The sequence below is a fragment of the Eucyclogobius newberryi genome, unplaced genomic scaffold (genome assembly GCF_026437365.1).
Source record: "Eucyclogobius newberryi isolate DKJ021-1_F unplaced genomic scaffold, fEucNew1.0.hap1 SCAF_2, whole genome shotgun sequence".
Lineage (NCBI taxonomy): Eukaryota > Metazoa > Chordata > Actinopteri > Gobiiformes > Gobiidae > Eucyclogobius > Eucyclogobius newberryi.
In genome coordinates this window covers 9,733,172-9,760,663 of record NW_027315834.1, presented here as the reverse complement: position 1 = coordinate 9,760,663, position 27,492 = coordinate 9,733,172, and the positions used below count along the sequence as shown (strand labels likewise).

The 27,492-nt window shown below is 41.2% G+C and overlaps 4 protein-coding genes across 4 annotated transcripts in view; all 4 read left to right on the top strand.

Annotated features, from left to right (window-relative positions):
• LOC140366951 (uncharacterized) overlaps positions 1-2,288 on the top strand; it is a 42,442-nt gene extending 40,154 nt beyond the window's left edge. The window contains exon 15 of the mRNA XM_072453213.1: positions 213-2,288. Within this exon, the coding sequence (XP_072309314.1) occupies positions 213-2,230 (2,018 nt within the window). The 3' untranslated portion in view covers positions 2,231-2,288. The remainder of the gene's footprint in view (positions 1-212) is intronic.
• Positions 2,289-3,232: 944 nt separating this feature from the next.
• Positions 3,233-5,253, top strand: tmem203 (transmembrane protein 203). The gene is made up of 2 exons (XM_072453608.1): positions 3,233-3,435; positions 4,679-5,253. Exon 2 carries the CDS (start codon positions 4,803-4,805, stop codon positions 5,217-5,219), a length of 417 nt encoding a protein of 138 aa, XP_072309709.1. The 5' UTR covers positions 3,233-3,435; positions 4,679-4,802; the 3' UTR covers positions 5,220-5,253.
• A 2,712-nt stretch (positions 5,254-7,965) lies between these two features.
• On the top strand, positions 7,966-24,331 carry alad (aminolevulinate dehydratase). The gene is made up of 16 exons (XM_072453908.1): positions 7,966-8,308; positions 9,280-9,333; positions 9,522-9,740; positions 10,662-10,721; positions 12,112-12,229; positions 13,391-13,516; positions 14,467-14,517; positions 16,857-16,953; positions 17,594-17,729; positions 18,665-18,748; positions 18,952-19,040; positions 19,515-19,570; positions 19,689-19,776; positions 20,213-20,299; positions 21,600-21,729; positions 24,065-24,331. Exons 1-16 carry the CDS (start codon positions 7,981-7,983, stop codon positions 24,121-24,123), a joined length of 1,782 nt encoding a protein of 593 aa, XP_072310009.1. The 5' UTR covers positions 7,966-7,980; the 3' UTR covers positions 24,124-24,331.
• A 1,899-nt stretch (positions 24,332-26,230) lies between these two features.
• The window catches only part of npr2 (natriuretic peptide receptor 2), a 123,163-nt gene continuing 121,901 nt past the window's right edge, over positions 26,231-27,492 (top strand). Inside the window, exon 1 of the mRNA XM_072453441.1 lies at positions 26,231-27,147. Within this exon, the coding sequence (XP_072309542.1) occupies positions 26,439-27,147 (709 nt within the window). The 5' untranslated portion in view covers positions 26,231-26,438. The remainder of the gene's footprint in view (positions 27,148-27,492) is intronic.

Genomic DNA, 27,492 nt, shown 5'->3' with positions numbered 1-27,492 from the left:
AAATATATAACTATTAATACATCATAGAGTAAATTTGATTTAAAAAAACAAAACAATAGAATGCTTTTCTTTTTTCTTCTTGCAAATCAGTCATTTTTAAAATATAGTGTTATCTATTTAAACCTTGCAGTATATTTGAGAGTCAATAATAGGTAACATAATAGACAGATACATAGATATTTAGTTTAATTAGCCTCTTTCTACATTTGCAGGGGGCCCACAGCGTGCTGAGGGTCTGAGGATTGTGTTGATAGGAAAGACGGGCAGTGGAAAGAGCTCCTCTGGAAACACCATCCTGGGACGTCAAGCGTTCAAATGGGACTTAAGCCAAACATCTGTGACTAAACTGTGTCAGAAGGCACAAGGTGAGGTGGACGGTCGTCGTGTGGAGGTGGTGGACACTCCTGGTCTGTTCGACAGCACCATGTCTAATTATGAGGTCAATGAGGAAATGCTCAAATGCATCAGTCTCCTGGCACCAGGACCACACGTGTTTCTGGTGGTTCTGCAAATCGGAAGATTCACACCAGAGGAGAAAGAAACTCTGAATCTGATCAAGAAAGGATTTGGAAAAGATGCAGAAAAGTTCACCCTGGTTCTTTTCACACGGGGTGACGATTTAGAGGATTGTGAACTGTCCCTTGAAGAATATATTAACACTAAGTGTGATGATTCTTGTAAGAAGTTGATCTCTGACTGTGGGAACAGGTGTCATATTTTTAATAACAAGGACAAGAACAAAGAAAAAAAATGCCTTCAAGTGAGGGATCTGATCAAGAAGATTGATGATGTGGTGAGCGCTAATGGTGGAGGTTGTTACACAAGTGAGATGCTCCAAGAGGCTGAAGCCGCCATTCAGAAAGAGACACAAAGATTGTTAAAGGAACAAGAACAAGAGCTGAGAAGAGAGATGGAAAACATGGAGGAAAAATATAAACAGGAAATGCAAGAGATCAAACGGAGAATGAAAAAACAGTCAAAAGAAATTGAGAGAGAACGTCAACAGAGAGACAAAGAACTCAAAGAACTGGAGGTTAATATAAAAAGGGAGCGTTCTCTAAGAACAGAAGAGCAGAACCAGAGAGAGGAAGAAGACCGGCAGAGGAAAGAGAAAGATGAAGCTAAACGACAGGAGTATGAACGGAAACTTCAAGAGTTAGAGGTGAACATTAAAACAGAATCAAAAGAGAGTTTTGATAGAAAACTACAAGAGAATAAAGATCAAATGGAAAATGATCGGAAGGCCTGGGAAGAGGAGAGGAGACAATGGTGGAACAATCGATACAAGCAGGACGAAATAAGGCGACAGGAGGAGCATTCAAGACTGGATAAACTAGAGCAAGAATACAAGGACAAAATGGAAATGTACAGAATTAAGAAGGAAGAAGAAGATCAAGACAGATGCAAACAAGAAGATAAGCAGAGGAAGGAGTTACAGGAGCGACATGACAATCAAGTGGAGTGGCTGAAGAGGACGTATGAGGATGAGGCCCGCAAGAAGGCAGAAGAGTTTAACGACTTTAAACGCAAGAAGGAGATCGACTTTGCAGCTCTGATAGAAAAACACTTGCAAGATGTTACTGGTTTAAAGGAGGAAATTCAACAAGGGCAAGAAGAATATGAAAGCTTTCAAAAACTAGCTTCACACAAAGAAACTACTTTGAACAGCAAAATGGAGGAGCAGCACAAGACACACATGAGTCAGATGATTGATCTGGCCATTCTGGTTTTAAAGGAGAAGAAGGAAAACAGCACTAAAATCAGAGAACTACAGAATAAACATCAACAGGAACTGATCAAATGTAAGAACGACATTGAGGAGAAGTTTAAACAAAAAGAAAAAGAAGAAACTAAGAAGCTGAAGCTAAAACAAGTACAAGAGATGAGCGATCTGGATACAAAGAAACACGAAAAACAACTGAAACAGCTAAAGATCGACTTGTGGAGCCAGCAAAGACAAGAACTGGAGGAGCAAATGGAGGAACTAGAACAAAAGCATGTTCAAGAAATGAATACATTCACACAGACACTCTTACAGAAGCACGAGGAAGAGCAGAAGCAAAGAATCAAAGATTTGGAGCAGAAACAGAAGGAGAAGATGGAAGAGTTGATGAAGAAAGCTGGAGAGAGTGGAGTGAATGTCGAGCAGCTCAAGTTGAAACACCAACAGGAAATGAATGACATAAAGAAGAAGATGTTGCCTGAAGAAGGATTGTGTTCCATTTTATAATGTGGATTAATATGTGTGCTTTTTAGTGAGATGCTTTTTCCAGGCACACTATTGTAGTAATGCAATTCATTAAGTGTTACTTTTATATAAGCTCTAAAGGTTATGATGGCATTGGTTAGCTTTGGATGGTACTTGCAGGGGAAAAAGAGGCTGTTGCTGGGGTGAAAGGGCCTGCTGCTGGGGTAAACTCTCAAGAGCACAAAGAGTATGAGGAAACTCCTCCAGACTGTTCTCAGCCTTTGTGTTTTATATATTTCATAGACAAATATTTTTGTTCCCAAGAACATATACAGCTCATATGATTGATTATCATATTTTTATCTTTAAAGTTTGATATGTTCTTCTATGGTTAAATATTTAGTCACATTTTGATATAATAATAAAAAAGTAACGTTTACGAGTCCTTTATAGTAAATCTTTTTCAATATCCTTTATGTGTGTAAATATATTATATTTATGTATTTTACTAGTGCCCACAATCCACCTAACTAGATAAGATGTAATTGAAAAGTCACTGTATCAATTGAAAATAGCAGGGTCACCTCTCCCTGAGGCGCTCCGCATTTTTAGTTAACTGGAACTAGCCGCCCGGTTTCGTGAAATTGTCTCAATCTGGGCTTTTCGTTCGATTTTAAAAGACTAAGAGAGTGAATCTTTTTAAAAAAACAAAAACTGTCTGTGATTTTAAATGTAGATTTTGTTTTTTGTTTCTAAATATATTTTAAATGTGTAATGATTTAATTTTCGTGTGCTGCTCTGTTATGACTTTACTTTGCCCCAGGTCACCCTTGAAAAAAAGGTTTCGATCTGAATGGGTTCTTACTGGTTAAATAAAGGTAAAATAAATAAATAGTAAAAAATAAAAAAGGCCAAAATTATTTTTTACATTGTCCAACCAGGAAGTAAAATTATAAACGTCACTAAAATTGTTAAATAGAGGGACAAGTTGCATTTTTAGCCAAATCTTAAATATAATGATGTTCACTACGTTTTAGTGAGACTTGTAGTTTAGTTTTAACCTGTCATATGCAGTATAAAACAAATGTAATTACATCTGATACCAGAAGGTGGCAGCAGTGTAACATGAGGGATGTAAAACCTAAAAGAAGAAAGACTCAGTGGCTAATGGCTGTTAGCAGCGATGCTCCTTCTCTTTCATTCTTCTGCCTTTTAGATGGAGGAGGAAGCTAACAGTTCTTTCTGAGGTGAGTGTCACACATAACAGCTGAGGAAATAAACAAATAAACACGATTTATTATTTTTATTTAAACTTAAGCGCGATCATGTGTCTGCCTTGCTCATGCTAACTACAACAACAGCAGCACCGAAGGAGAGTTTTATCTCTCTCTTTAAGCTTTTCATGTACAGCAAAGAGAAATAACACCAGTCTGTGCGTATAGATGATTGATTATGTGTTGATTATTTACAAAAAAAGAAAATAGTGGCAGAAAACGCAAATAAATGTAATTTTAGTTCAGTTCACTTTGCGTCTGGGCCTTGATCAAGGAAACTAACCTCATGTTAAAGGGGAAATGTTATGTTTTTTTCAGGTACTCAAAATCGATCTGTAACATAATTACATAATGATTTTACACTTTGTTCATTGTAAACCATAATATTAATCTTAAAACAGCTTCATAATAAAGGGGTTGATTGACTTCCTGTTACAAACTGTAGATCTGTCAAGCCCCGCCTCTTTAAAGTGACATATTTCACCGTAACAGCTGCGGCGTTTGGGCACGTGTGATTTTATCACCGAGTCACAATCACACAATAGTACCAGGCCTTTCTTACTCAAATCTGTTGCTCTTATGATATGGACAACTGGCGGTAAATGTGGTAGTTTATGTTGAATCGTCATGTTGTGGTGTTTGCATTGACAGTAGCATACTTGGCTTATTAAAACATCAAGTCAAAAATCATTCATAACATAGTGCACCTTAATGCTAAAACATAGAATACTGTTATTAGGGTTGCAATTTAGTAGTTGGGGTAGTTTAATTTACAACTAGTTAGCTATTATTTTTTCAGTTAGTTGACGAGTCATACGGTTATTTCTATTGTATTTTGCGACTGTATATAAAGATTTTCATAAAAATTAACGTTGAAATGTGGTGACGGAAGGCTTCAAGACAGATTATTTACAAATGTATTATTGATGAAAAGGAGAAATAGTAGTTACATGATTTAATATAAACCACTCTGTCTTTGTTATAAAAATATCTTTTCGTATTTATTTTGGAGTTTGCATAGTCCAGATAACAATTACAATGATCAAAATATGATTGTTATATACAATTTAGTACCATCTTCACCTCACGTGACAGACTGTTTTGGGTCTGTTCTCTGATACTGTACCTTCACACAGGAGCTGCAGGGGGGGCTCTAGTGTTACTCACTTCTGCTTTAATCAGCCACACACATCACTTATTTCCCGTTTCCCCCCAGCGTTTACATCCCACCAAACCTGGACCGGGCTGTCTCCGCACCATCTTTCCTCCCCACGTTGAAGATGTAGCCCGTTCTCACCCACAAACAAACCTCCCGCCGCGACCGCAACCTTTGCCCCGCCATGTTGTTCTCTCTGCGGGAGCTGGTGCAGTGGCTGGGCTTCGCGACGTTCGAGCTCTTCCTGCACCTTCTGGCCCTGCTGGCGTTCAGCATGCTGGTGGCCCTGCGCGCCGACATGTTCACGCCGTCGCTGAGCTGGTGGCTGGTGTTCTCCCCGCTCTTCGCCGCCGACGGTCTCAGCACCTACTTCACCGCCATCGTCTCCATCCGCCTGTACCAGGAGAACGAGAAGCGCCTGGCGGTGCTGCGGCTGCTGTGGGTGCTCACCGTGCTCAGTCTGAAGCTGGTGTGCGAGGTGCTGCTCTGCCAGAAGATGGCCGAGCAGGAGCAGGCCAGGGATCTGTGGTTCGGCCTCATCGTGTCGCCGCTCTTCATCCTGCTGCAGCTGCTCATGATCCGGGCCTGTCGGGTCAACTGAAGACTGTCGGGGGGGGGGGTCAACTGAAGACTGTCGGGGGGGGGGTCAACTGAAGACTGTCGGGGGGGGTCAACTGAAGACTGTCGGGGGGTCAACTGAAGACTGTCGGGGGGGTCAACTGAAGACTGTCGGGGGGGTCAACTGAAGACTGTCGGGGGGGTCAACTGAAGACCTGTCAGGGGGGGTCAACTGAAGACCTGTCAGGGGGGGTCAACTGAAGACCTGTCAGGGGGGGTCAACTGGGGACTATCTGGTCATCGAAGGGGGCAAAAACAACAAAAAAAAGCAATTTAGGCCACGTTTACTCCGAGATTTTTTAGGTCTTTTCTATTTTTCAATGCATCAAAACTGTGCTAAAAACGCGCAGAGCTGCAACTATTTTTATTAATTTTAGTAGCCGTCATTTTTGCAGATTAGTCGACTGAACGAGTATTTCTATTGCGCGTCGAGACAGATTATAAGCCAAATAATGTTGAATTGCAAAATGTGACCTAAACCTTTGACATTTTGATTTAATAATAACGTTGCTGCCTTTATTACAAAAGGTCTTTTTGTGTGTGTTTTTAGAGTCTGTTTAGTCCAGAAAACGATTATCAAAATACGATTGTGGTTATTTTTTACAGTTGACTTGTCACGATTTACCGATTGCATTGCAGCCCGAAAAACTATAAAATTTAACGTATTAACAGCTAAATTAAACAATTAAAGTGCAATAATATCACCTTTTATATTTTCCTTTTTTATTTCTAACGTCTTGTAGATATTTGACTGTTTTGTTTTTAGAGACATATACATTAATATTCCAATTTTGCATAACCACAAAACAACTATTTTGATAATATCCCTATTCCGTACAATAAAAATGTAAATTTACAAAAAACTCCTGAACAAGAGGAGGTGGTGGAGAAATCAAACTGCAATCACAACATTTCAGATAAATGATCTTGTCTTTCTCCATCAGCTGCATTCACACGTCACAGTCCGGGTGTAAACTGGCTCTAGACCTGCTTTAGTCCTGCTTTAATTCAGGGTTAGTTTGAGATTTACTTCTGAGTTTAGTTTGGTTCCAATTTAGTTCCAAGTTTAGTTTAATTTCCAGGTTTCGTTCCGGGTTTAGTTCCAGATCAATCCTAATTTTGATGTTGTCTGGATGCGACGCATGAACCACCAATAAGACTCAGAACAAGTTCAGTTAATAACAAAATGTAATTGTTTAAACATGTCAGTTAAAACAAAACACACAATTGTTTCTCATATTTAATTTTTATTTTGACTGCACAAATTGTCCCTTGAAACCCTTTTGATTTCCTGTCATTTGTATTCCATTATGCAGCAGTTTTACTTTACCTTTTAAACTCGATCTTCCTTGGTTATTCTGCTTTTTTTAATGAAAGACCAGCCAAACGAACGGCAAAAAGCCATAATCTCTCAGTAAACGTGGCCATAGTTTGAGTTCTTTCAGTGTTCACAAATCTCTTCACACTATTTTACATTTACTGTATTAAATTCTGCATTGGGCCGCGGTGTACACAATCTTCTGCTGCATACTAAAGTCCAACACAAGCATTTTTTATTTAAATTCTGTATGTTTGTGTGCCCGTTGCATGGATTTAAGCCGTTGTCTTTGCAAATCCAAAAGTGGACGTTGTGATTGTTGAGGGACCTCACACATGTTTATTTAAGTTTTACGTGCTCTGTACATATCTGTAAATAAAACCGTAAAAAATACTGCAAATATACCGTGTTTTTATGTAGCTGGAATGGACGGCAACATTTAATACAACTTACATTTACGAGCAAGAGATTTATGTGTTTATGTTTTTATGTTTAAAACAGAGACTCGATGGTCATTTCCCCTAATAATGTATCACAATTAATTACTAAGGGAGTTTCCAGGAGCGTAATTTAATGTTTTTTACAAAGAAAAAGGCTCTCTTAAGCATTTGTTTGATATATTTATACAAAACGACAAGTAAAAAGGCAAGTCACTATTCACTCCAAATCAATATAACTGAATACAGCCAATATAATGTAGCAGACAGTCTCCATGTCTTGTTCTTTAAGTGTGGTGATGGTAATTCAGCTCATTCTGTTTTACTTTTCAATAAGGTTGCTCTGGCCACTCAAGAGTTAAATTATTCACTTAAATCCAGGAACTGCACAATTTAGGGGGGAAAACATCTAATTGCGATTTGTTCTAAAATTGAGGATTGACCAAAAAAAAGACTGAAATAGGCCTATGAACTGACAAACTAATAAAAGGATCACGTCTGTTAGTTCAGAACAGGTTGGTACAGATCCAAACAAGAGGAGGAAATGGTAGTCTTTGCTAATTGCGTCCATTCAAATTGCGATTGACCTTGCAGCCATAATTAGGAATAAAACAATTGTAACTAGAGGGAATGTATTACTGACCTGTCCAATATGGCATTGCATTCATTATGTTGACAGAAACATATTCATATCTGAAGTTTAGGACGAGTCAGAGGCACAATATATTTATGTTGTATTGTTTAAAGTGTCTTCAGTCCTCAGACTCCTCTCTCCTGCACATTGACCCTTCTCCAGAGCAAAAACATCAATATTGCAGTGGAATTCTCCACCAGCGGCGTGGCTCCGCCCCCCAGCCTATGGTATCGACCCATGTGGAATCGATACTTCCGTGTTGCAGACTGCTGTGGCCTCGATCCTCTCAGCCCTAACCAACACACTCCCATCTTTTAAACACTTTTCGTCTTTTAAACTCAGCATTTGTATCACCATGGCAACGGAAGCGCTTTGCACAACTGCCCAACAACTGCCACCCGACCCTGGGTTTTTGGTGCCACTTGCAGCGCCCAACAAAGTGAAGGGCGAGCGCAAACGGAGCGCGGTGTGGCGGTATTTCACGCGCCAGAGCAGCGGAGAGGTGACGTGCGACGTGTGCCTGAGCACCGTGGGGAGCTGCGGGAACACCACCAACCTGGCCAAACATCTGCGCTTCAAACACGGCGCCGAGTACGACCAACTCACGCTGCTGCGGTCCGAGCAGGAGCCGAGGGGCGCCGCCAGAGGGAGCCAGAGTGCTGCCGACGCCGAACACACGTACGGTAGGTTACGCCGTTAGCAGTTAGCTTAACGACAAGACGACGAAAGAGGACCGTTGCCATAGCTATTAACTGTATAAAACTAAATATTATGTGTTTTGTATGGGGGGAAAGTCCTCAAAATGCTGCATATAACAGACAGGAAGTTGAAACTCGTGACGGTCGCCATGGTAACCCACGGTGGCTAACATCCAGTGGCCATGTTGGGACTGTAAAATTTCTACATACAAATGCATTGCTTGAATGCAACTTGTTAATTAGAATTAAATACTTTGATATTTTGACTTTTTATATGTATTGTTTAATGCCAATGTTCTACCTAACCAATGTGACAAAAGTATTTTTAGAAGTAAAGTTTTAAAGTAAAGTTTTTTGCTGATTTGAGTCATTTTTTTAATGTGCACGTGCACACTCACCCCATCCTGCAGGAGTCTGTTCTCTGCATTGATTGTACTGAATTTCGTAATCAATATAAAAAAACCAAATCCATATAAATGACCAGATGCATCATTTTACCCCTACAAAATTTCCACGTTAAAAATTCCTGTTGATTAATTGGTCGATAGTGTCTTGGTCAACACATTTTTTTATTGATCCACAATAGATTATAAGGATTTATTTGTTCAATGGCAAAAAGGAGAGAGCCTGGAGTGACTGGACAGTTTAATCTGCCTCTCCTCATATTTACAATTTCTTCTATGTTTAGTTTTTGCATACAATCCTGATAATTGAGAGCTTTTGCCAGCGCCATGATATTTAGCCAATTAATTGACGTACAAAGTATTTCAACTACAGGCCTTTAACAATATTGTTTTTATATATTGTGTTCCTTAAGCCAAATTCACATAATTCTTTCCCCATTCCCAAAAATAAAAAGAAGTGACTGTGAACAACAAATAAACTGTGAATTGCACGTGATTTCTTGTGATATCTTGTGATTTCTTGTGATTTCTTGTGATTTCTTGTGATTTCAGAGAACGCAGAGGTGGACTTTGGTTCTTTCAACATCAGCCATGTGTCTCCTCGAGGTATGACCATTTTACTGCACGTGCAACATTCCCATTTAACATTTAATCATCATCTACGAGCAGTGATGGGAAGGACACTCTGAAAATGTGTTTAGGTGCTGAACACGGACAAACGTGTTTTGTAACGGTTTCGGCACATGGTCAAATCAGGGCACTGTATTCTGAACACTTTTCTCTTCATGAGACAGAGAAGAAAGTCCCCGGTGAGCGCAAAAGGAGCCTGGTGTGGCGGTATTTCACGTGCCAGAGCAACGGAGAGGCGACCTGCGACGTCTGCCTGAACACCGTGAGGAGCTGCGGAAACACTACCAACCTGGTCAAACATCTGCGCTTCAAACACAAGATCGAGTACGAGAGGTTCATGCTGCAGCGCTCCGAGCAGGAGCTGGGGGGCGCCATCGCTTATGGTACCACACGCTTTCAAACACGACTCCCACGTTCTTGGCTAAATACAGTGACGCTGTACTTTCTGCAGATTTCCGTCTCTTCTGAGCTCAAACACTGTCTTTCTCTGTCGTTATTTTGTAATGTACACTGAAGGAACTCGCTAAACACACACCGGCATATCAACCACGCATGCGCAGGGAAATGCTATCCAGGGAACAAGCCAGAACGAGCTGGGAATGATTTGACATGTGGGAGAACTACTCGGCTGTTCACGCCACAAGGAAATGAGACTCCGATTGCGCGCCAAAAATCCTCTATTATTCCTTTTAACTGTATTTTAATTCAGTGTGTCATCCGACCTGTAGGGGGCACTCCAACTATTTTCTTTCCATTGTACATAAAATTACGGCATGCTTTAACAACAGTGTACATAAGCACTTAATTATCTTAATACTCATTCATAAATGCTTTAAAAATAGCTGAATAACCACTAATTGGCCGAACCTAAGACTAAGAGTAAAACGGAACGGTGAACGCTCTCTGAGACACACAAAATAAATGTATTTACTTGCCTTAGGACAATGGATGAAACTTTTGTGCCAACTCCGAACATAATTATGTTGAAGATGCTGCCGACACGTTGATTAAACTGCACTGTCGTAATTTAAATAAATAAGTAAAAAATCCAAATCTCTCCCCAACTTCTAATGTTGCTAAACCCAAAACGAAACCAGAACCAAACAATGACTAAAACAGGACCCTAAAGAACTGAAACCACAACTTTTCAACCACAATTATGAAAAATATTTTTTGCTGACAGATGTTGAACTTGGTGCCAGTTTTTGTTTCATGTGGGTAGAGCCAGTGATGACAGAGAACAAACAATAAGCTGCACATCAGATTGTGTAAATATGACTTAATAAATGTTGTTTTGTGCACAGAGCAAGTGATCTTGGAGGGGGAGCCGAGTTCCTCTGCTTTGTGCCAGGTCTCCGGCCCAGGTAAAGTCCCAAAGATTATGATTTTATTCATTGTGTTAAATAGTTTAATGTGCAATACTATGTTTGTAAAATGTGCTGCTATTAGCGCTGCAACGATTACTCGAGTAATACGATTACAAAAAATCTTCGATTATTTTTTTATTGCCTTGATGATTCATTTAATTTACATATTTAATTAAAAACACATGAATCTGTAGCGCGCAGAACGACTTGTGGTGCTTTTGTTTCACATGGAGCTTGTTCCGGACCTGCAGGAGCTAAAGCTCAACAGAGAGCAGCATGTTTTAAACTCTCAAGTGCGACTGGGAAGAGTTTTGTTGTGTGAAAGAGCACGGTGTTTTGAGCTGTAACTCTGAAGTCGTTTTGCGGCGTTGGCACCGTGGACCGTTCACTTTAGTCTCTGTGGGTCATTCACTTTAGCCCCTGTGTCTTCGCCCCGTCATCACCGTTATATATACTCGCGCTCCTCTGTGCCCTTTCACACAACAAACTCTGCTTCCCTGTCACACTCATAAGTTTAAAATATAACTTAATTAGTCCTTTATATATGTATTTATTTATTTATATATATACAAAACAGAACAGTTTGGACTGGTGAAGTGAAATGTTGCTGTTTTGGGGACAAACTTATGTGAAATTAAGAATAAAATGTGCTTTTTTAAGCAGAATCTCGTTATTTGTTTTTATTTATTGCTATAAACTATAATGTTTATTCCCAAAATTATTTATATGCTTTTTTAATAGTTACGAATGTAAAACATTTTTGACCGATAACTTGATTAATTGAAGAAAAGAATCAATAGATTACTCTTATTACTAAAATAATCGATAGCTGCAGCTCTAGCTGCTATGAAACAAAGTCGACTGGATTGAGAATTGTGCGTTCAAACTGTTACTCAAGTAGTAGTTTTTACTCTTGCTTGAGTTAGAGTATTTTCAGTACACATTTTGAGAGCGATACCGACACGACAAGTTTAGTGTGAAGCTGCTACTTTAAGGGCAGATCTTTGTCCCTACGTGAGAACAAACATAAACCAGCAAATACATAAATAAAAAATACACACACAAATAAAAACAAATACATGCATACATAAAGCAATAAATAAAAAACCTAATTACATAAATTAAACTATAAAAATGTATACATACTTAAAAACACACATACATACATGCACACATAAAAACACAAATAAATACATACAATACAATACAATACAATACAATACAATACAATACATAACATAACATAACATAACATACATAAAAAATAAAGCAGACATAAATGCACTCATAAATGTGCTCTTACAGTCTCAATTCAGCCGCCAGAACCCCCGTCCTCTCTAGCGTCATTTACTCCCTGTGGGTTCTGATTGGTTCTGGTCCTGTGCAGTTATGATGGAGCCTCCGGTCCGCAGGGGGCGGAAGAGGGAGCGCCAGGCCCAGAACAACGTGATCCTCCTGGACAGTCTGGGATCAGCGGCCGCGGAGGACAGTCTCGTCTCCTTCAGGTGAAACTCCACACTTTTAGCTCGGACTAGAAGAAGGACTTTTCCTGTGTTTTGTACTTGCTTTTAATTCGCACGCGCGCGTTACGTCAGCTTCAGCGTCGGGACACGTAACGGTGCGTGAGTGAACTGTCAAAGATCAACCAGGTCTTTTCACGTCTATGTCCAGTTTTCAAGTCTTTGCGCGTCTTTAGTTTAGTTTTAACTCTTTCCATGTCTTTAGTTTAGCTTTTAAGCCTTTGCATGTTTTTTGTTTTGTTTTGAAGACTTTTCCTGTCTTTGAGTTTGTTTTGAAGACTTTTTTAATGAAATACTTTTGAGTCATTTGATTAGCAAGTCGTCTTTCATTTTCTGTAAGTAATGTTGATATTAATGCTCGTCTTTTGAGGTGGTTATAATTACTTGGCGCAGCTTTCTCCAACTGTACTTCTAAAAATATGTCTAACACAAAATAGATTTTTGAGCAGCAGGGCTCCAACATTAATCAATTAATTATGACTCTAAACGATTACAATTATCTGCACAACAGACTCCAAGACACGTACGAAAAGACCTTTTTATAACCAAGACACCAACATAATTAAATCAAAATGTCAAAAAATATATTTTTTAATTCTCGTCAGTTTCTACATTGATTATGTTTTTATTTGGTGTATAATTTATGTATTAATTTGTAATGTATACAATTTAAATAATTGAACAATTTATAATCAATAAATCATTGATTATGCGACTGATTGAATCAATTTATAAATTAATTTAGTTGAAGCCTAATGAGTCGTGTTTTACAAATACTATTGATGTTTGAAATTTAAAACACACTCTTTCTTTCATTCATTCATTCAAAAATATATTTTCTCACTTCTTGCACAAACATTTGAATTAACAGGTCCTCGAGTTGTGTTTTGTCACAGCGTCAGGGTTTTGCTGTTGGATTTGTGACGTTTTGTTTTCAAAAGTCGGCTCACATCTTAAACACGTCCAGTCGCATTAGCAAAATCTGCACGACTAAACTAACACAACTTACTGGAGTACTTTATGTCAGACTCTCTTCCTCTGATGTCGGCAGAGGTTTTCACGCGTTCCTGCTCCTGTTTCCACTGTTAATTCGCCTCTTGAAAACACAGCCCTTGATCCTTTTTCTTCTTCGGTGTTCTTTTGCAGGATGAACATGCAGACGCCGGCCGAATCCATCCTCCACAGCGGATACTTCCACCCGACACTGCGCACGTGGCAAACCTGCAACGCGGATCTGAGGCCCGACAACCTCATCTACCCCATATTCATCACGTAAATGCACCGCTTTTACCATCGCTCTGATCCACAGCAACAAACGGGCCATTTTAGAATGTGTAAAACTATGCTAAAAACATAATTATAGTTGTGTTTTGGCTTTTAAATGTGCTCTACACCGAGGACAAACGGGGCAAACGTTATTGGACGACAGTTTTTTAAAGATTAGATATTGTTTGAAACTAGAGGTGGACACAGACATTGTGTTTTTGCCAAACGTTCAGTCAGGCTTAATATTGGACAGAAACGCTGTCCAAAGTGTCAAGAGCGTTAAGTAAATCGATAATCGTGTCACAATATAATTGTAAACCAAACTGTTGTTTGGTCTCAAATAATCGTGAAAACGCTCAAATTTGATATCGGGACGTCCCCAGTACAAACTTCACGGGATTAACGGTTAAGTGTGTCGATAACGATGTTCGATATTGTGTCAGTCCAACAGAAAACATCTTAGTGAACACATTTAAAGACATATTCTTGGTGATTTAATCGTCAGACAAATTTTGTATCTGTAAAGATGAATCCAAAAAGTGCAGAATGATCACTTTGTATCGTCAAGTGAACGTTTGCAACATCATTTTTCTTTTTAATTGGCCTTTTCTGTAGAATTCTTCACTTTAAACGATATTGTCTACTTTATGACCTGTATTTGAGTTTTAGTTTAATTATGGGCGCACAACAATAGCCACATGACTAAGCAAAACGCTCAATTCTCAATACCATTTTCCATACTCCTGTTGATTGATTCACAACATAAAATAATAGTACTTTCTTTTATGAAACACTCTTCTTATTCTAGTTTAAAATCCTTCTCAAACTATTCACAAAAAGTCACGTTTTGTCCGGTTAATTCAAGTATCGATCCGTATCCGATATTCGATCCTTTTGACGGCTCTAGTGCTCGGACACAAATGTTTGATGTAAAGCTTGATTCTTTTTATTCACAGAGACAATGAAGACGGGATTGAGCCGATCGGCAGTTTGCCAGGACAGGCCAGGTAACGATTCACATACATTTATTTACCATGTCCCGTTTAGAGGACGTCTTTTATTTGAGTTACAACACCATGACCTTCATTCACCTCAGAAAACACTTAACTCTCAAGTGTAGGTTAATCGTTTAGTCACTCGATGGCGTCGACCATGTTAATCGATAATTATTCAGGTCACAATATAATAGTAATAATCAAGAAATAATAATCATGACAAGTTTAATGGCAAAATGAAGTGTTTTTAAATATAGCCCAAAAATTTGCCTAAATGTAAAGAACTTTATTTTATCTGTTTTTGTCACATTTAACTTTATTTTTGTCTTTGAGAAAGTTGAATTTCATAAAGCCGGTCAAAAACTTGAACAGAAACTTGTCAGACCACGGGAATGAAAGAAAATGAAATATGTCTTAATAATTGTAAATAATCATTAAATTCTGATGTTTTTTTCCCACCATAATCGTAAAACTGACATTTGATATTGTGACATCCCTATTTATGTTTTATATGCACATTATAGACATCCAAATTAGGTTAAACTCATGATTAATTCAAAAAAGCTTAAGATATTTGAATGACTCATGAGTTTATCTAATTTTTCTGTCCGTAGTGTGTATATAAAATGCATAAATATACTGTTGTATACAAGTACTTTCCTGTATAAATAGTTATTGTTGCGTGAATTCCAGTGCTTTTGTGGATTTTTGAGTTTTGGAGATACTTGATACTTTTATACCCAGATTTGTGACGTTGACAGTTTGATCTGGATTTATTTTCATGCGGAAAAAGCAGCTAAATAAAGAACATTATCACATCAGATATTGTGATAAAAAGAGACTGTTATTGACCGCAAACTTGGAAGTGGACAAACTACTAGAATAATCATCATATTTGCAGTATGAGAGTGTTGAGCTGGTCCTGATGCTTTGTTCAGGGCGCGTCTGGGCGAAGGCGGAGTGCAGGGCGCGACCGGAGCAGATAAGAGTGAGGCCGTTATGATGGTCATGTGACTGCTCAAAACACAGCACATGAAAAAGCAGATTATGATCATGTTTTTTGAGTTTAAATATTGTTAAAATGACATGAAAACAGCAAAACCACTATTTTATATTAGATTTTGCGGTTTGAGCGTCATCTTAACGCTCCAGAAGTCAGGCGTATTATGCTTTTGTCGGCGCCATGACACACATTTATTATATTTTGAAAATGTTAAATCACATTATGAAGACTGATGGAGCGCAGTGTCTTGTCCACAGGAGAATGAAGACTATTTAGGGTGATCAAACCTCCCCCTTTCCCCGGGACAGTCCCAGTTTTGAGCCCCATGTCCCATGCAGCAAATGTGTCCAAAACCATTTATTTGTCCTAGTTTTGACCATTTTGAGACCCGCCGACCGTAAAAGTTCTTTTCCTCTGTATCTAACTGCGTTGCAACAATGAAATTTCCCATGTGTGGACAATAAATGATTATCTTATCTTATCTTGTTGTTTCTTTAGCCAAAATGGAGAAAATCTGGCTTTAGAATCACCAGAAGGCAAAAAACATGTCTTAAGTGAGCCGTGAATGTGTGATTTTTACTATTGTATTCTTACCCCATCATCCTATTCTAAATACAACCAAATTAGATGGGGAAATGATCAAAATATGGTTAAAAGCTCTTGAAAGTGATGATTTTGATTCTATCTTGTGGTGATTATTGACTGTCCTGTATTTACCTCGACACATAAGATTCTCAGCTATATTGTAATTTTCACTTTGTTTTTTGTCCCCTTTTAAAAACCAATAATGAAATGACTGAATCAATTTTACAGCCCTTATATGCAATAATAGAGAAAATGGCAGAGAAATGTTTTTTTTTTAAATATGCTAATTTACTTATATTTGTGAAATAATTACATTATTTTAACGACGGTGCAAATGCTTCAAATTATGAATGAGTTTTTTTTACTTTTGAAGACTGACTTGATGTGATGCACAAATAATTGTGATCAGTCATTTTTCAAGTGTGATTAATTAGATTTGGATTAAAAACACTGTTATAACCTGACTGGCTTTTTGGGTTGATTGTTGATTAATGGATTGTTGATTAATGGATTATTTAAATCATGAAATAATCCTTTTCTAAACTGCACAAACTCCAAAACAACTGAAGTAGTTTTATAACTCGGACAAAGCAGTATTTAATTACATCAAAATTATGTTTTTGTTGTTTTTGTCGCGTCACTTTAGCTTCATTTTGGTCAAATATGTACAAATCTCATTCTCTGGCCTTTTGCTTTTGATTAATCAATCACCAAAATACTTGTTAGTTGCCGCTTCATGTGTTTGTTTGCTTTTCGGTTTCAGATACGGAGTGAACCGAGTGGAGGAGCTGCTGCAGCCGCTGGTGCAGAAAGGACTCAAGTGCGTGCTCATATTCGGAGTGCCGGCCAAAGTTGTGAAGGTACGAGACACGGTGGGCTTTAACTGCCTGTGTAGAAACATACAGGGGTCATTCTGCACCCTAACACCGCACCCGTTTGGACACACCAGTTAAAAGAATTGTGTTTTTTGTGTGCTCTTATGTGCTGACGTCTCCAATAATGACTTCATCCATCACCACATGTAATCAATTTTATATTTACATTTTCTGCTCATTTTTGTCTTCTCTGGACTAAACGGTTGAAAATTGGAAATATGAGTTTGGATTTTTTCTTTTATTTGGTTTTAACCTTCATTTTATTTTAACTTTTTTATTTTATTTTAACCTTTATTTGATCAGAAAATACATCACACCGCGTTCCAAATTATTATTGTGTTTAAAGCGCGTCGTTATCGTCTCATGAGCCGTGTATCACATCGAATCGTGAGGGACACTGTGAGTCCCAGCCCTACTGTGTATCACATGTGTAGTATAGTAGTATTTTGTATTGTAGTGTTGTATTTGGAACATTAGTATCATTTTCTGTATTGTGTGATAAATATGTATTATAATAAGCAACTAGTTCTTCTGTTGATAGTGTGTATAATCTGTCTTTTAATGTTCTTTGTAGCACTTTTGTTAAAATGTAAAATGTGTTTATAGTTCAAATCTCTTGTGTCAGGACGAGCGCGGCTCCGGAGCGGACTCTCCCGACACGCCGGCGGTGATCGCGGTGAGGAAGATCCGGGCCGTGTTTCCTGACCTGCTCGTGGCCTGTGACGTTTGCCTCTGCCCTTACACCTCACACGGACACTGCGGTCAGTCTCACACCGTTTGAATATGAAACACTCGACAGCTTCAGTTTGTAATGTGACCGAACAGCCAGTTCTGTGGTGAATCAAGGGCTCGACCATTTGTATGTTCGGGGCCAGTGTCAATATTTCAGAGTGTGAAATCGCTGTATTTAACGTCATTAACAAGTTGAAATTTTAGCACGTTGTATTTAAATGATCCCTGAACAGATTGGAAACTAAATAAAAACTCTCAAATAACTAATAACCTCTGTTTGGAGGTCAGACTGTCGGTCTTCTTCCTCCTCGGCCCCGAACTGACAGAAAGCACCACAGTTTTGTTCCTCCTGCTCTGGAGCACTGCACAGGGAGTGCGGAGGAAAGATGAACTCACGGAGCTCAGAGAGTTCACTTTAAAGAGGTAGTTTCGTTGCAGTTTGCACCATCAGCAAATAGACATCAGAGAGACTGGGAAACATAGTGAAGGTCAGATTTCATAGTGACGAGCTGCTGCTGTGAAAAGTGGAGGGGACTACAAGTTATATTGTACCAAATATAGAGACAAAGTAGAATATAGTGGTCCATAAATATTCAGGAATGCTGTATTTTTACATCTACTGAACAATCAGTTTACCTTTCTGGCATAACGCGTCGTTTGCAATATCTGTTAAGCCTTTGACTTAAAAATACTGAAAAAGTTGCGTTCACCATGACGTGCTGCCGTCTGTGTCCCTGATGGAAACTCATGACCAATCAGAGCGCTCCTGTGACTGACGACGTCGATGGCCGATTACACATTGTGCCACTTCTGTGTGACAGAACTGTGCCCTTCAAGGACGATGCTCTCCAGATCAACATTTCATCTACTGTTTTAATGACACATCAATCATATGTTTCTGTTCTAGTGTTTATTCCTTTTAGAGTCGTCTTTCATCATGTGTTGTGTTTGCTTGTGTTTGCAGGGATCCTGAATGAAGATGGCACGCTGAACAACGACGCTAGTTGCCTGCGTCTGGCAGAGGTGGCGCTGTCCTACGCTCAAGCAGGTCTCTTCTCTTCTCTTCTGAAATATCAACTGCTGAAATAATACAGGCTTTGTAGGCTCTAATTTAATTCGCACTAACGTTGAAAACATGCATATAGAGGAATAAAATGTGGTAATTTTACTGCCGCCGGTCGTGTGTCGCTTTGGCAGGAGATTCTTGTGTGTTCAGAATGTGACGAGTCTGACATGTTTATTCTGCGGCAGGCGCTCACATCATCGCTCCCTCGGACATGATGGACGGACGAGTCAGGGCCATCAAACAGTTCCTCCTCGCCAACGAAATGGGAAACAAGGTGACGAACAAACGACTTCTCCACAGGCTGCAGCTCATGTTTGTTCAGTTATCGGCACAAATTAGTCTTGGGAGAAAAACTACTCGACACTTAATGACTAAATGTCATTTTTCCTTTGAAACCAGTAGAGCTGCAACAATTCATCGACTATTCTTGACCATGCGACTGATAAATGATTGTAGTTGTATTTTCATAATCGTAATTGTTCTCTGGACTATGCAGACTGTAAAATACAAACAAAAACACTTTTATAACACATACTGCTGAATTATTAAATCAAAAGGTCAAAAAAGGATAAACTTTCAAATATTCATCAATAATACACTTTATTCTTAAATATCCTCTTTTCTAGAAGCCTTCAGTAACAATATTTCAACCTTTATTTGGGTAAAAATGTGTTTAACGTATTAACGAAAGTAATTGTTAGTTGCAGTTCTAGTTCAGTTATGTAAAGGTTTGTTTCTTCTGTGGCAGGTGTCGGTGCTGAGCTACAGTGCTAAGTTTGCTTCCTGTTACTACGGCCCCTTCAGGTGGGTTCAGCCAGTTCAGCCAGTAGTTTTTGTTGTTAACCACAGGCGCTGAAGGATGGGTCAAATGCAGAAGGACAGAGTGTACCGAGTGTGTAAACCACCAGTGTTTGTCCCACAGAGACGCCGCTCAGTCCAAGCCTGCGTTTGGAGACAGACGCTGCTACCAACTGCCCCCTGGAGCCCGAGGCCTGGCACTGAGGGCTGTGGTGAGTGCGTTCAGTGCGAGTGCGTTCAGTGCGAGTGCGTTCAGTGCGAGACTGCGAGTGTGTTCAGTGCGAGTGCGTTCAGTGCGGCGAGACTGCCAGTGCGGCGAGACTGCCAGTGCGGCGAGACTGCCAGTGCGGCGAGACTGCCAGTGCGGCGAGACTGCCAGTGCGGCGAGACTGCCAGTGCGGCGAGTGCGAGACTGCGAGTGCGTTCAGTGCGAGACTGCGAGTGCGTTCAGTGCGAGTGCGTTCAGTGCGAGACTGCGAGTGCGTTCAGTGCGAGTGCGTTCAGTGCGAGACTGCGAGTGCGTTCAGTGCGAGACTGCGAGTGTGTTCAGTGCGAGTGCGTTCAGTGCGAGACTGCGAGTGTGTTCAGTGCGAGTGCGTTCAGTGCGGCGAGACTGCCAGTGCGTTCAGTGCGAGACTCTTTGTGCAGGAGCGTGATGTGAAGGAGGGCGCTGACATGCTGATGGTTAAACCTGGACTGCCTTATCTGGACATCGTCAGGGAGGTCAAAGACAAGGTAAGAGTCACATGAGCTCTTCGCTGTCCCCTTTGTGTTTCCCCTTTGTGTGTCCCCATTGTGTGTCCCCATTGTGTGTCCCCTCTGTGTGTCCCCTCTGTGTGTCCGCTCTGTGTGTCCGCTCTGTGTGTCCCCTCTGTGTGTCCCCTCTGTGTGTCCGCTCTGCGTGTCCGCTCTGCGTGTCCGCTCTGCGTGTCCCCTCTGTGTGTCCCCTCTGTGTGTCCGCTCTGTGTGTCCGCTCTGTGTGTCCCCTCTGCGTGTCCCCTCTGCGTGTCCCCTCTGCGTGTCCCCTCTGCGTGTCCGCTCTGCGTGTCCGCTCTGCGTGTCCCCTCTGTGTGTCCCCTCTGTGTGTCCGCTCTGTGTGTCCCCTCTGTGTGTCCCCTCTGTGTCCTCTCTAATTATTCTCTGGACTAAACGGACTCTAAAACACAAACAAAAATACTAAGACATTTCAGATTTTCAGTTATTATACATTTTATTCATAAATTATCTGAATCTAAAAGTCTTCAGTCGCCATCTTTCTACCAGTATCTTCTTGATAATGTATTAAAAAGTCTGTGTACAATCGAAATAATCACTGACTAGTCCTGCACTGCTACATAATATATCTTCAAAAAATAGATATGAATATATGTTAAACAAAATACATTATTATTACTGTATATGTATAAATGAGCTTTAAAGTACTTGGATGAATAATGGACACTTGGGGGTGAGAGCGGGTGAGACGTATGATACATTTTACTCTGGTGTTGCTTGAACACAAAGTTGGCAGAGCAGAAGAGTTAAACCGGTTCTGCGCCCTCCACTGGTCAATGTGAGTAATAGTATAGTAAGAATAGTACAGTAACTATTGTTAAGTGTGAGACGGAAGTACATTTACTCAAAACATGAATTTTCTTAAATATATGTACGAAATGATGTGGGATATCTAAATCTGGAGAAACTCCACGGTGGAGTTTAAAATTGAGTTTCCAAACCTATTTGCAATGGGGTAAAAAAAAGATTGCACTTGACACTGAATGATTCAGTGTTTAAAATAATAATAATAAATTTAGGTAACATACAATTAAACTAGTTGAAGCCACTCCACTTTTTTGTCGTAGATGTTTGTGTTATTCTCACAGGTCGCAGCTGGAGGGTCATGTGACTGCAGTAAAAATAGTCCGTCCTCAGGGTCTTCATTTGAACATTTTGGGATCTTGGGCCGCGTCGTCCTCCTCCGAGCGCGACACCGTGACCTCTTTGTGTTGCCAGATGTGTTAAATGGACTCACCAGAACTCTCCCGTCTCTCCGCAGTTCCCGTTTCACCCACTGGCGGTGTACAACGTGTCGGGGGAGTTCGCCATGATGTGGCACGGGGCTCAGGCCGGAGCGTTCGAGCTGCGGGCCGCCGTGATGGAGGCCATGACGGCGTTCAGGCGAGCAGGTCGGGCCCCATGTTCTGTTACTGTGTATTTATATTAATTTCCTCATCTTTCCTTCTTGTTTTCTTAACACGTCACCGCTCCGCAATACATGACCTGCTTTATTAAATCAAACTTTCTGAATGATAAATTTGACATAAACGGAGGGATAAAAAGCACTTTACATCTAGGTTTACTTTTTTGAGGAAAAGGAGAGCAGAAAATACTTAATTTTGCTTCTAAAATTGTCACATTTCTTTTAATTGAACTAAAAAAATGAAATAAAAAATAATTTAAATGATAACAAAAAATACATTTTCTTTTTCTTTTTTAAACTTAAAACAACACAGACATACATAAAACAAACTGAACTATGCAAAGAAAGAGAGAAAAAATAAGAACAATATATATCTATTTAAGATTAAAATAAAAAACAGCTGGGCAAGAGTAAAGCTACGTACACACCGCAGACGCCTAATCGCGCCCGACGCAGAATTTGAGCGCGTGTACATTTGAAAGGTTTACGCGTGCTCTTGACGTCCCGGCCACTATACACAGGCGCGCGTACGGCGCGCTCGAGCTCTCTGCGCACATGTGCAGTAGAGGTGTTGTCGCATGAGCAGTGGAGTTGTTGTCGGTGTGGCAGATATCGAGAGTGTTGTTTTTGCGTTGTTGGTTTGTTTCTGTCTCTGTATTCCACCGTGAATACATCGTACAGCTCCTTTCTCCCACAAACAGCCACAATCAGTCTTTCGTCTGCCATTGTTGACGAGCAAGGAAAAAGTGGCTCTTCTTGGGGAATTCCACGGGGTACCTACGTCACGTCACTGGAGCGTCGGCTCTGATTGGCTGCTGCGGCGGCTGCTACGCTTCAGCTGCAGCGACCTCAACATATCTGATCGCGTCGCGTAAGCCGCATCGGCCGCATCGACCGGCTCATACGCGCGCTCAAAGCGTCGAGAGCGTAAGAAAACGCACCAATCGCGCCGCAAAAATGAAGAAATCGCGCTGCGGATAACGCACTACGTGCTCGACGCGCGTTTACATAGACTTTGAATGTAAACTGGACGCTTCGGCCGCGGCGATGTGGAAGCCGCTTTAAGAACAAAAAATAAAAATTAGAAAGTAATAAGGTGGTGTCCAAAGGAGAGGGGTTAACACATACTATGGCATACAATTATATTGTGACCTAAATAATCACAATTCTCGATTAATAATCTTGACAATAATCTTGACTAAACTTCCCTTGTGAGGAAGTTTAGTTTTAGTATTTGCAGTATAAAGAAAGAAGAAAAGATGCCCAGTATTCACACGCTTTCATTCAAACCAACAAAACAGTTCTGATCTAAAGACGACACACTTGAAATGTAATGTTTAGAAAAGGATAAAAACGGATAAAAGTGCACCGTTTATGGTCATCACTGCCTGTTTGAATAAGTCACTGGTCATTAACAATCGATAATGTCACACATAAAGGCCAGGAGTATAAAAAAAATGCCTTGTGTCGAAATTGTCGTTTTGAATGTTAACAGAATTATAATATCGTGCACATTTGTCGGTTTTTAATTAAAGTGCTTCAAATAGAGCTCCAAAAGAGACAATCGTGTGACATTTCTGAACTATTGGGGTTCATTTTGTGGTTCACAGTTTTGAACCTCAGCAGTGACGAATTCTGAACGTTCAAGTGAAAAAGATTGACACAGGAATGCGAAAGGAAGTACTAAAGATCCATTGATGTGGTTTTTTTTAACCATTTAGATGCTTTTTTAAATCTAGAGCAGCCGATAAGTTCTGACACAATTTTGAAGCCAATTTAAATTTTTCATCTGAAATTTGATGTTTAATAACTCTAAACTTACTACAAGGCAGCACTATACATATTAAAGTATGAAAAGAAAATGTAAATTTAGAAAATTGTTCTACAACAATGATTTTTAAACCCCCACAGCCTGATGTATCGCGCTTTCTCTAGTAATTAAATCATATTAATAGTTCATTGTGCAACTTTTTTTCTATCTTGTATTTATTTAATTACAGATAAAGGCCTCAAACTTTAACCAAACTCAAGATTGTAACGTTTGGTTTGTAGGTACAAGTTTAAAGGCCGATCTTTGTCGTTTTTGACGTTTCAGTGTCAGTGTCAAGTTGATTAAATTCAGTAAAAACCGAAAAAGCAGATAAAGATTATTCTAAAGCAATTCAGGAAAAGTCCATCTTTGTTCTTTAAAAAAATAAAAAGTGTAGTTTTTATACTAGGTTTAGGGTCAATTCATTATTGTTATTGTGTTTTTTGTCAACCGTAATCACTCTTTGAGTTGTTTTTAAAGCCCTTCTGAAGTATTTCCTGTGCATTTCCAGGCGCAGATGTCATCATCACATACTTTACGCCTCAGCTGCTCGACTGGCTGCAGCAGTGAAGATGAACCACACCAACACCACTTTTATTATGTCACTTTTGTCTTTTTTTAAATGTTTGCTTTAGAAAATGACAAAATGATACGCTGGGATGACGTACAATCAGTTTAAAGCTTTTAATCTGTCACTAATCATAAACTAAAGGGCTACTGTGTCGAGCCCAGAATGTACAAGTACTGCTGATATTGTTCGTATTATAGTTTGTTTAGATGAGGTGCCTGTGTAAGGACCAAAATAAATAAATCCATCTGAAATGAATTAAACCTGTGTTTTTTGTCTTTAGTGCACACTTGAAATAGTTTGTCAACTTAAAAAACGTTGTGTTATTTACTGGAAATTATTGGTGTTTTTGTCACCAAAGACTCAATATATTAGACTTTTTTCATTTCTAGAATTTGTTCCTCTTTCTTGCACTATAAATAAGAAATCTGTGCCTCTATTTGGCAGAGTATGTTGCCTTTAAAAATTGTATTTGAAATGTAATAAACCTTGAAACCACAGTGTAACTATTCTGTTACTGGCTCCTGTGGCTCAGAGAAGAGACTTTAAAGCAGCTCTGCTTGTGTACAAGTCTCTCCATGGCCTAGCACCAAAGTACATCTTGGATATGTTAGTGCCATATGAACCATCTCGGACTCTGAGGACCTCAGGGACCGGCCTCCTGCTGGTGCCCAGAGTCGGGACAAAACATGGACCGGCCTCCTGCTGGTGCCAGAGTCAGGACTAAACATGGACCGGCCTCCTGCTGGTGCCAGAGTCAGGACTAAACATGGACCGGCCTCCTGCTGGAGCCAGAGTCAGGACTAAACATGGACCGGCCTCCTGCTGGTGCCAGAGTCAGGACTAAACATGGACCGGCCTCCTGCTGGTGCCAGAGTCAGGACTAAACATGGACCGGCCTCCTGCTGGTGCCAGAGTCAGGACTAAACATGGACCGGCCTCCTGCTGGTGCCAGAGTCAGGACTAAACATGGACCGGCCTCCTGCTGGTGCCAGAGTCAGGACTAAACATGGACCGGCCTCCTGCTGGTGCCAGAGTCAGGACTAAACATGGACCGGCCTCCTGCTGGTGCCAGAGTCAGGACTAAACATGGACCGGCCTCCTGCTGGTGCCAGAGTCAGGACTAAACATGGACCGGCCTCCTGCTGGTGCCAGAGTCGGGACTAAACATGGACCGGCCTCCTGCTGGTGCCAGAGTCAGGACTAAACATTGACTGGCCTCCTGCTGGTGCCAGAGTCAGGACTAAACATGGACCGGCCTCCTGCTGGTGCCAGAGTCAGGACTAAACATGGACCGGCCTCCTGCTGGTGCCAGAGTCAGGACTAAACATGGGGAATCTGTGTTTCAGTTTTATGCAGCTAAAATCTGGAACAGTCTTCCTGAAGATGTGAGACAGGCTTCTACTCTGACAATGTTCAAATCTAAGCTAAAAACAGTTTTGTTTAGCTGCGCATATGACTGAAAGGATTTTTTTCTTTGCACTCTTCTCTTTTGTTTGTGATTTTATTAGTTTAGACAATCATTTTGATTGATAATTTTTAATTTAGTTAATTTTATTGTATTTCTGTTTCTGTAATTTCTTTGTGATTTGAATGCATTTTTCCTGCTGTGAAGCACTTTGAATTGCCTTGTGTATGAAATGTGCTCTACAAATAAACTTGCCTTGTCTTGCCTTACATCAGTTGAATAACTAGTTTATTGTACCGGATGTTAATGATTTGTTTTTGTCAAATATTGTTTGATGTGGCGATGTGCAGCCGGCAGGGGGCGCTCTGAGACCACTCATCTCACGCTCTTAAAACTTCTCCGATACGTCTTCCAACATTTTTGAGAGCTTCATTGTGACTTTGACGTGCGGATGTGAAGTTTGTGTCTTGAAGGTTTCACAGAGTCGAGGTTTGAAGAACAGAACACGGAGGAAAATCTCCGTGAATCGACCGTGAGGCTTTTTCCACTTCACGCACAAACAGACGCGCCTCTCGTTCCTCCAGAGCGCGGGATCACGGTCTGGATCATTATTAAAGCGCTTTGTTTTGCTCTCGTTCATTCCGTTACCGCGTGGACGCTCTGGACACGCGCTCAGGTCTCGCGGAGTGGGACGGCCGCGTGCGCGTGTGACGTGGAGAAGGAGTGTTCTGCGCTCAGACCGAGAACTCTCCAAAAGCGCACGGCAGTGACAGGCACGCGCCGCAGTGGACGGTTGTCTCGCGCCGCGGTAAAGGGACGGGCGCGTGGGAACGCATGGCTCAAACGGGCACGTGCCAGGACAGACTAACCACGCACGGACAGGAGCTTATGTGAGCGCTCGTGCCCTCCATGGGATCCACGCGTGAAATGTGGCGTGTGGGAGTGCGGTGCTGGCTCTTTGTGGCGCTGAGCTCGTGCGTGGCACGGTGCAGCGGCGGGAATGTCACGGTGGCCGTGATGCTGCCGGACAACCATCACAAGTACCCGTGGGCCTTGCCGCGCGTGCTGCCGGCGCTGCGCATGGCGCACGATGACCTGGCGCGGCGCGGACTGCTGCTCGGACACTCCGTGCGCTTTCTCAACTTCAGCACCGAGGACCCAGCCACGGGCTCGTGCGCGGTGAGCCGCGCGCAGGTCGTGGCCGTGGATCTGAAGCTCTACGTAAATGCAGACGCCTTCTTTGGCCCGGGCTGTGTGTATCCTCTGGCTTCCGTGGGCCGCTTTGCGTCCCACTGGCGCCTGCCGCTCTTCACCGCAGGCGGCCCCGCGTTTGGCTTTGATAAACTGGAGGAATACCGCACCATCGTGCGCTCGGGACCCTCCACTACCAAACTAGGCGACTTTGCCAACGCGCTGCACGCGCACTTCAACTGGACGTCGCGCGCAATGGTGATCTTCTATGACCTGCGGGTGGACGACCGGCCGCACTACTTCCTGTCCGAGGGCATCTACCTGAACCTCAAAAACCAGATGAACGTGACCGTGGAGGCGCATCCGTACGAGGATGAGCCCAAGTATTACCGCGAGCTCATCAGCTTCATGCGCGAGAACGGCCGCAGTGAGTACACTCTCCAAACTTTCCCCGCTCCTGTGCGTGAGTGCGTGGCGCGTGAGTGCGTGGAGTGCGTGGCGCGTGAGTGCGTGGCGCGTGAGTGCGTGGAGTGCGTGGCGCGTGAGTGCGTGAGTGCGTGAGTGCGGGTCAAAGCTCGAGTCTGTTACGCTTCTGTGGATGTTGCGCTCACTGTGAGAAATCATCAGATTTACTGGTAACGTTCAGCCTCACGCTGCTGGCGCTGAACGGCAAAGGGTTCAAGGCCCCGCGCGCAGTTTTAAAATAAAAACTAACATGACAGAAGATGAAAAGCACCTTTTTGTCTAACTGACATTTGGTTGATTGTATTCT

Excerpts from the sequence above, each read along its gene's own strand:
- tmem203 (XM_072453608.1), top strand. The coding sequence starts at position 4,803 with ATGTTGTTCTCTCTGCGGGAGCTGGTGCAGTGGCTGGGCTTCGCGACG.
- alad (XM_072453908.1), top strand. The coding sequence starts at position 7,981 with ATGGCAACGGAAGCGCTTTGCACAACTGCCCAACAACTGCCACCCGAC. Across the intron at positions 13,517-14,466 it reads ATCTACCCCATATTCATCAC|AGACAATGAAGACGGGATTG; the intron begins GTAAATGCACCG and ends TTTTATTCACAG. Across the intron at positions 20,300-21,599 it reads TCAGGGAGGTCAAAGACAAG|TTCCCGTTTCACCCACTGGC; the intron begins GTAAGAGTCACA and ends GTCTCTCCGCAG.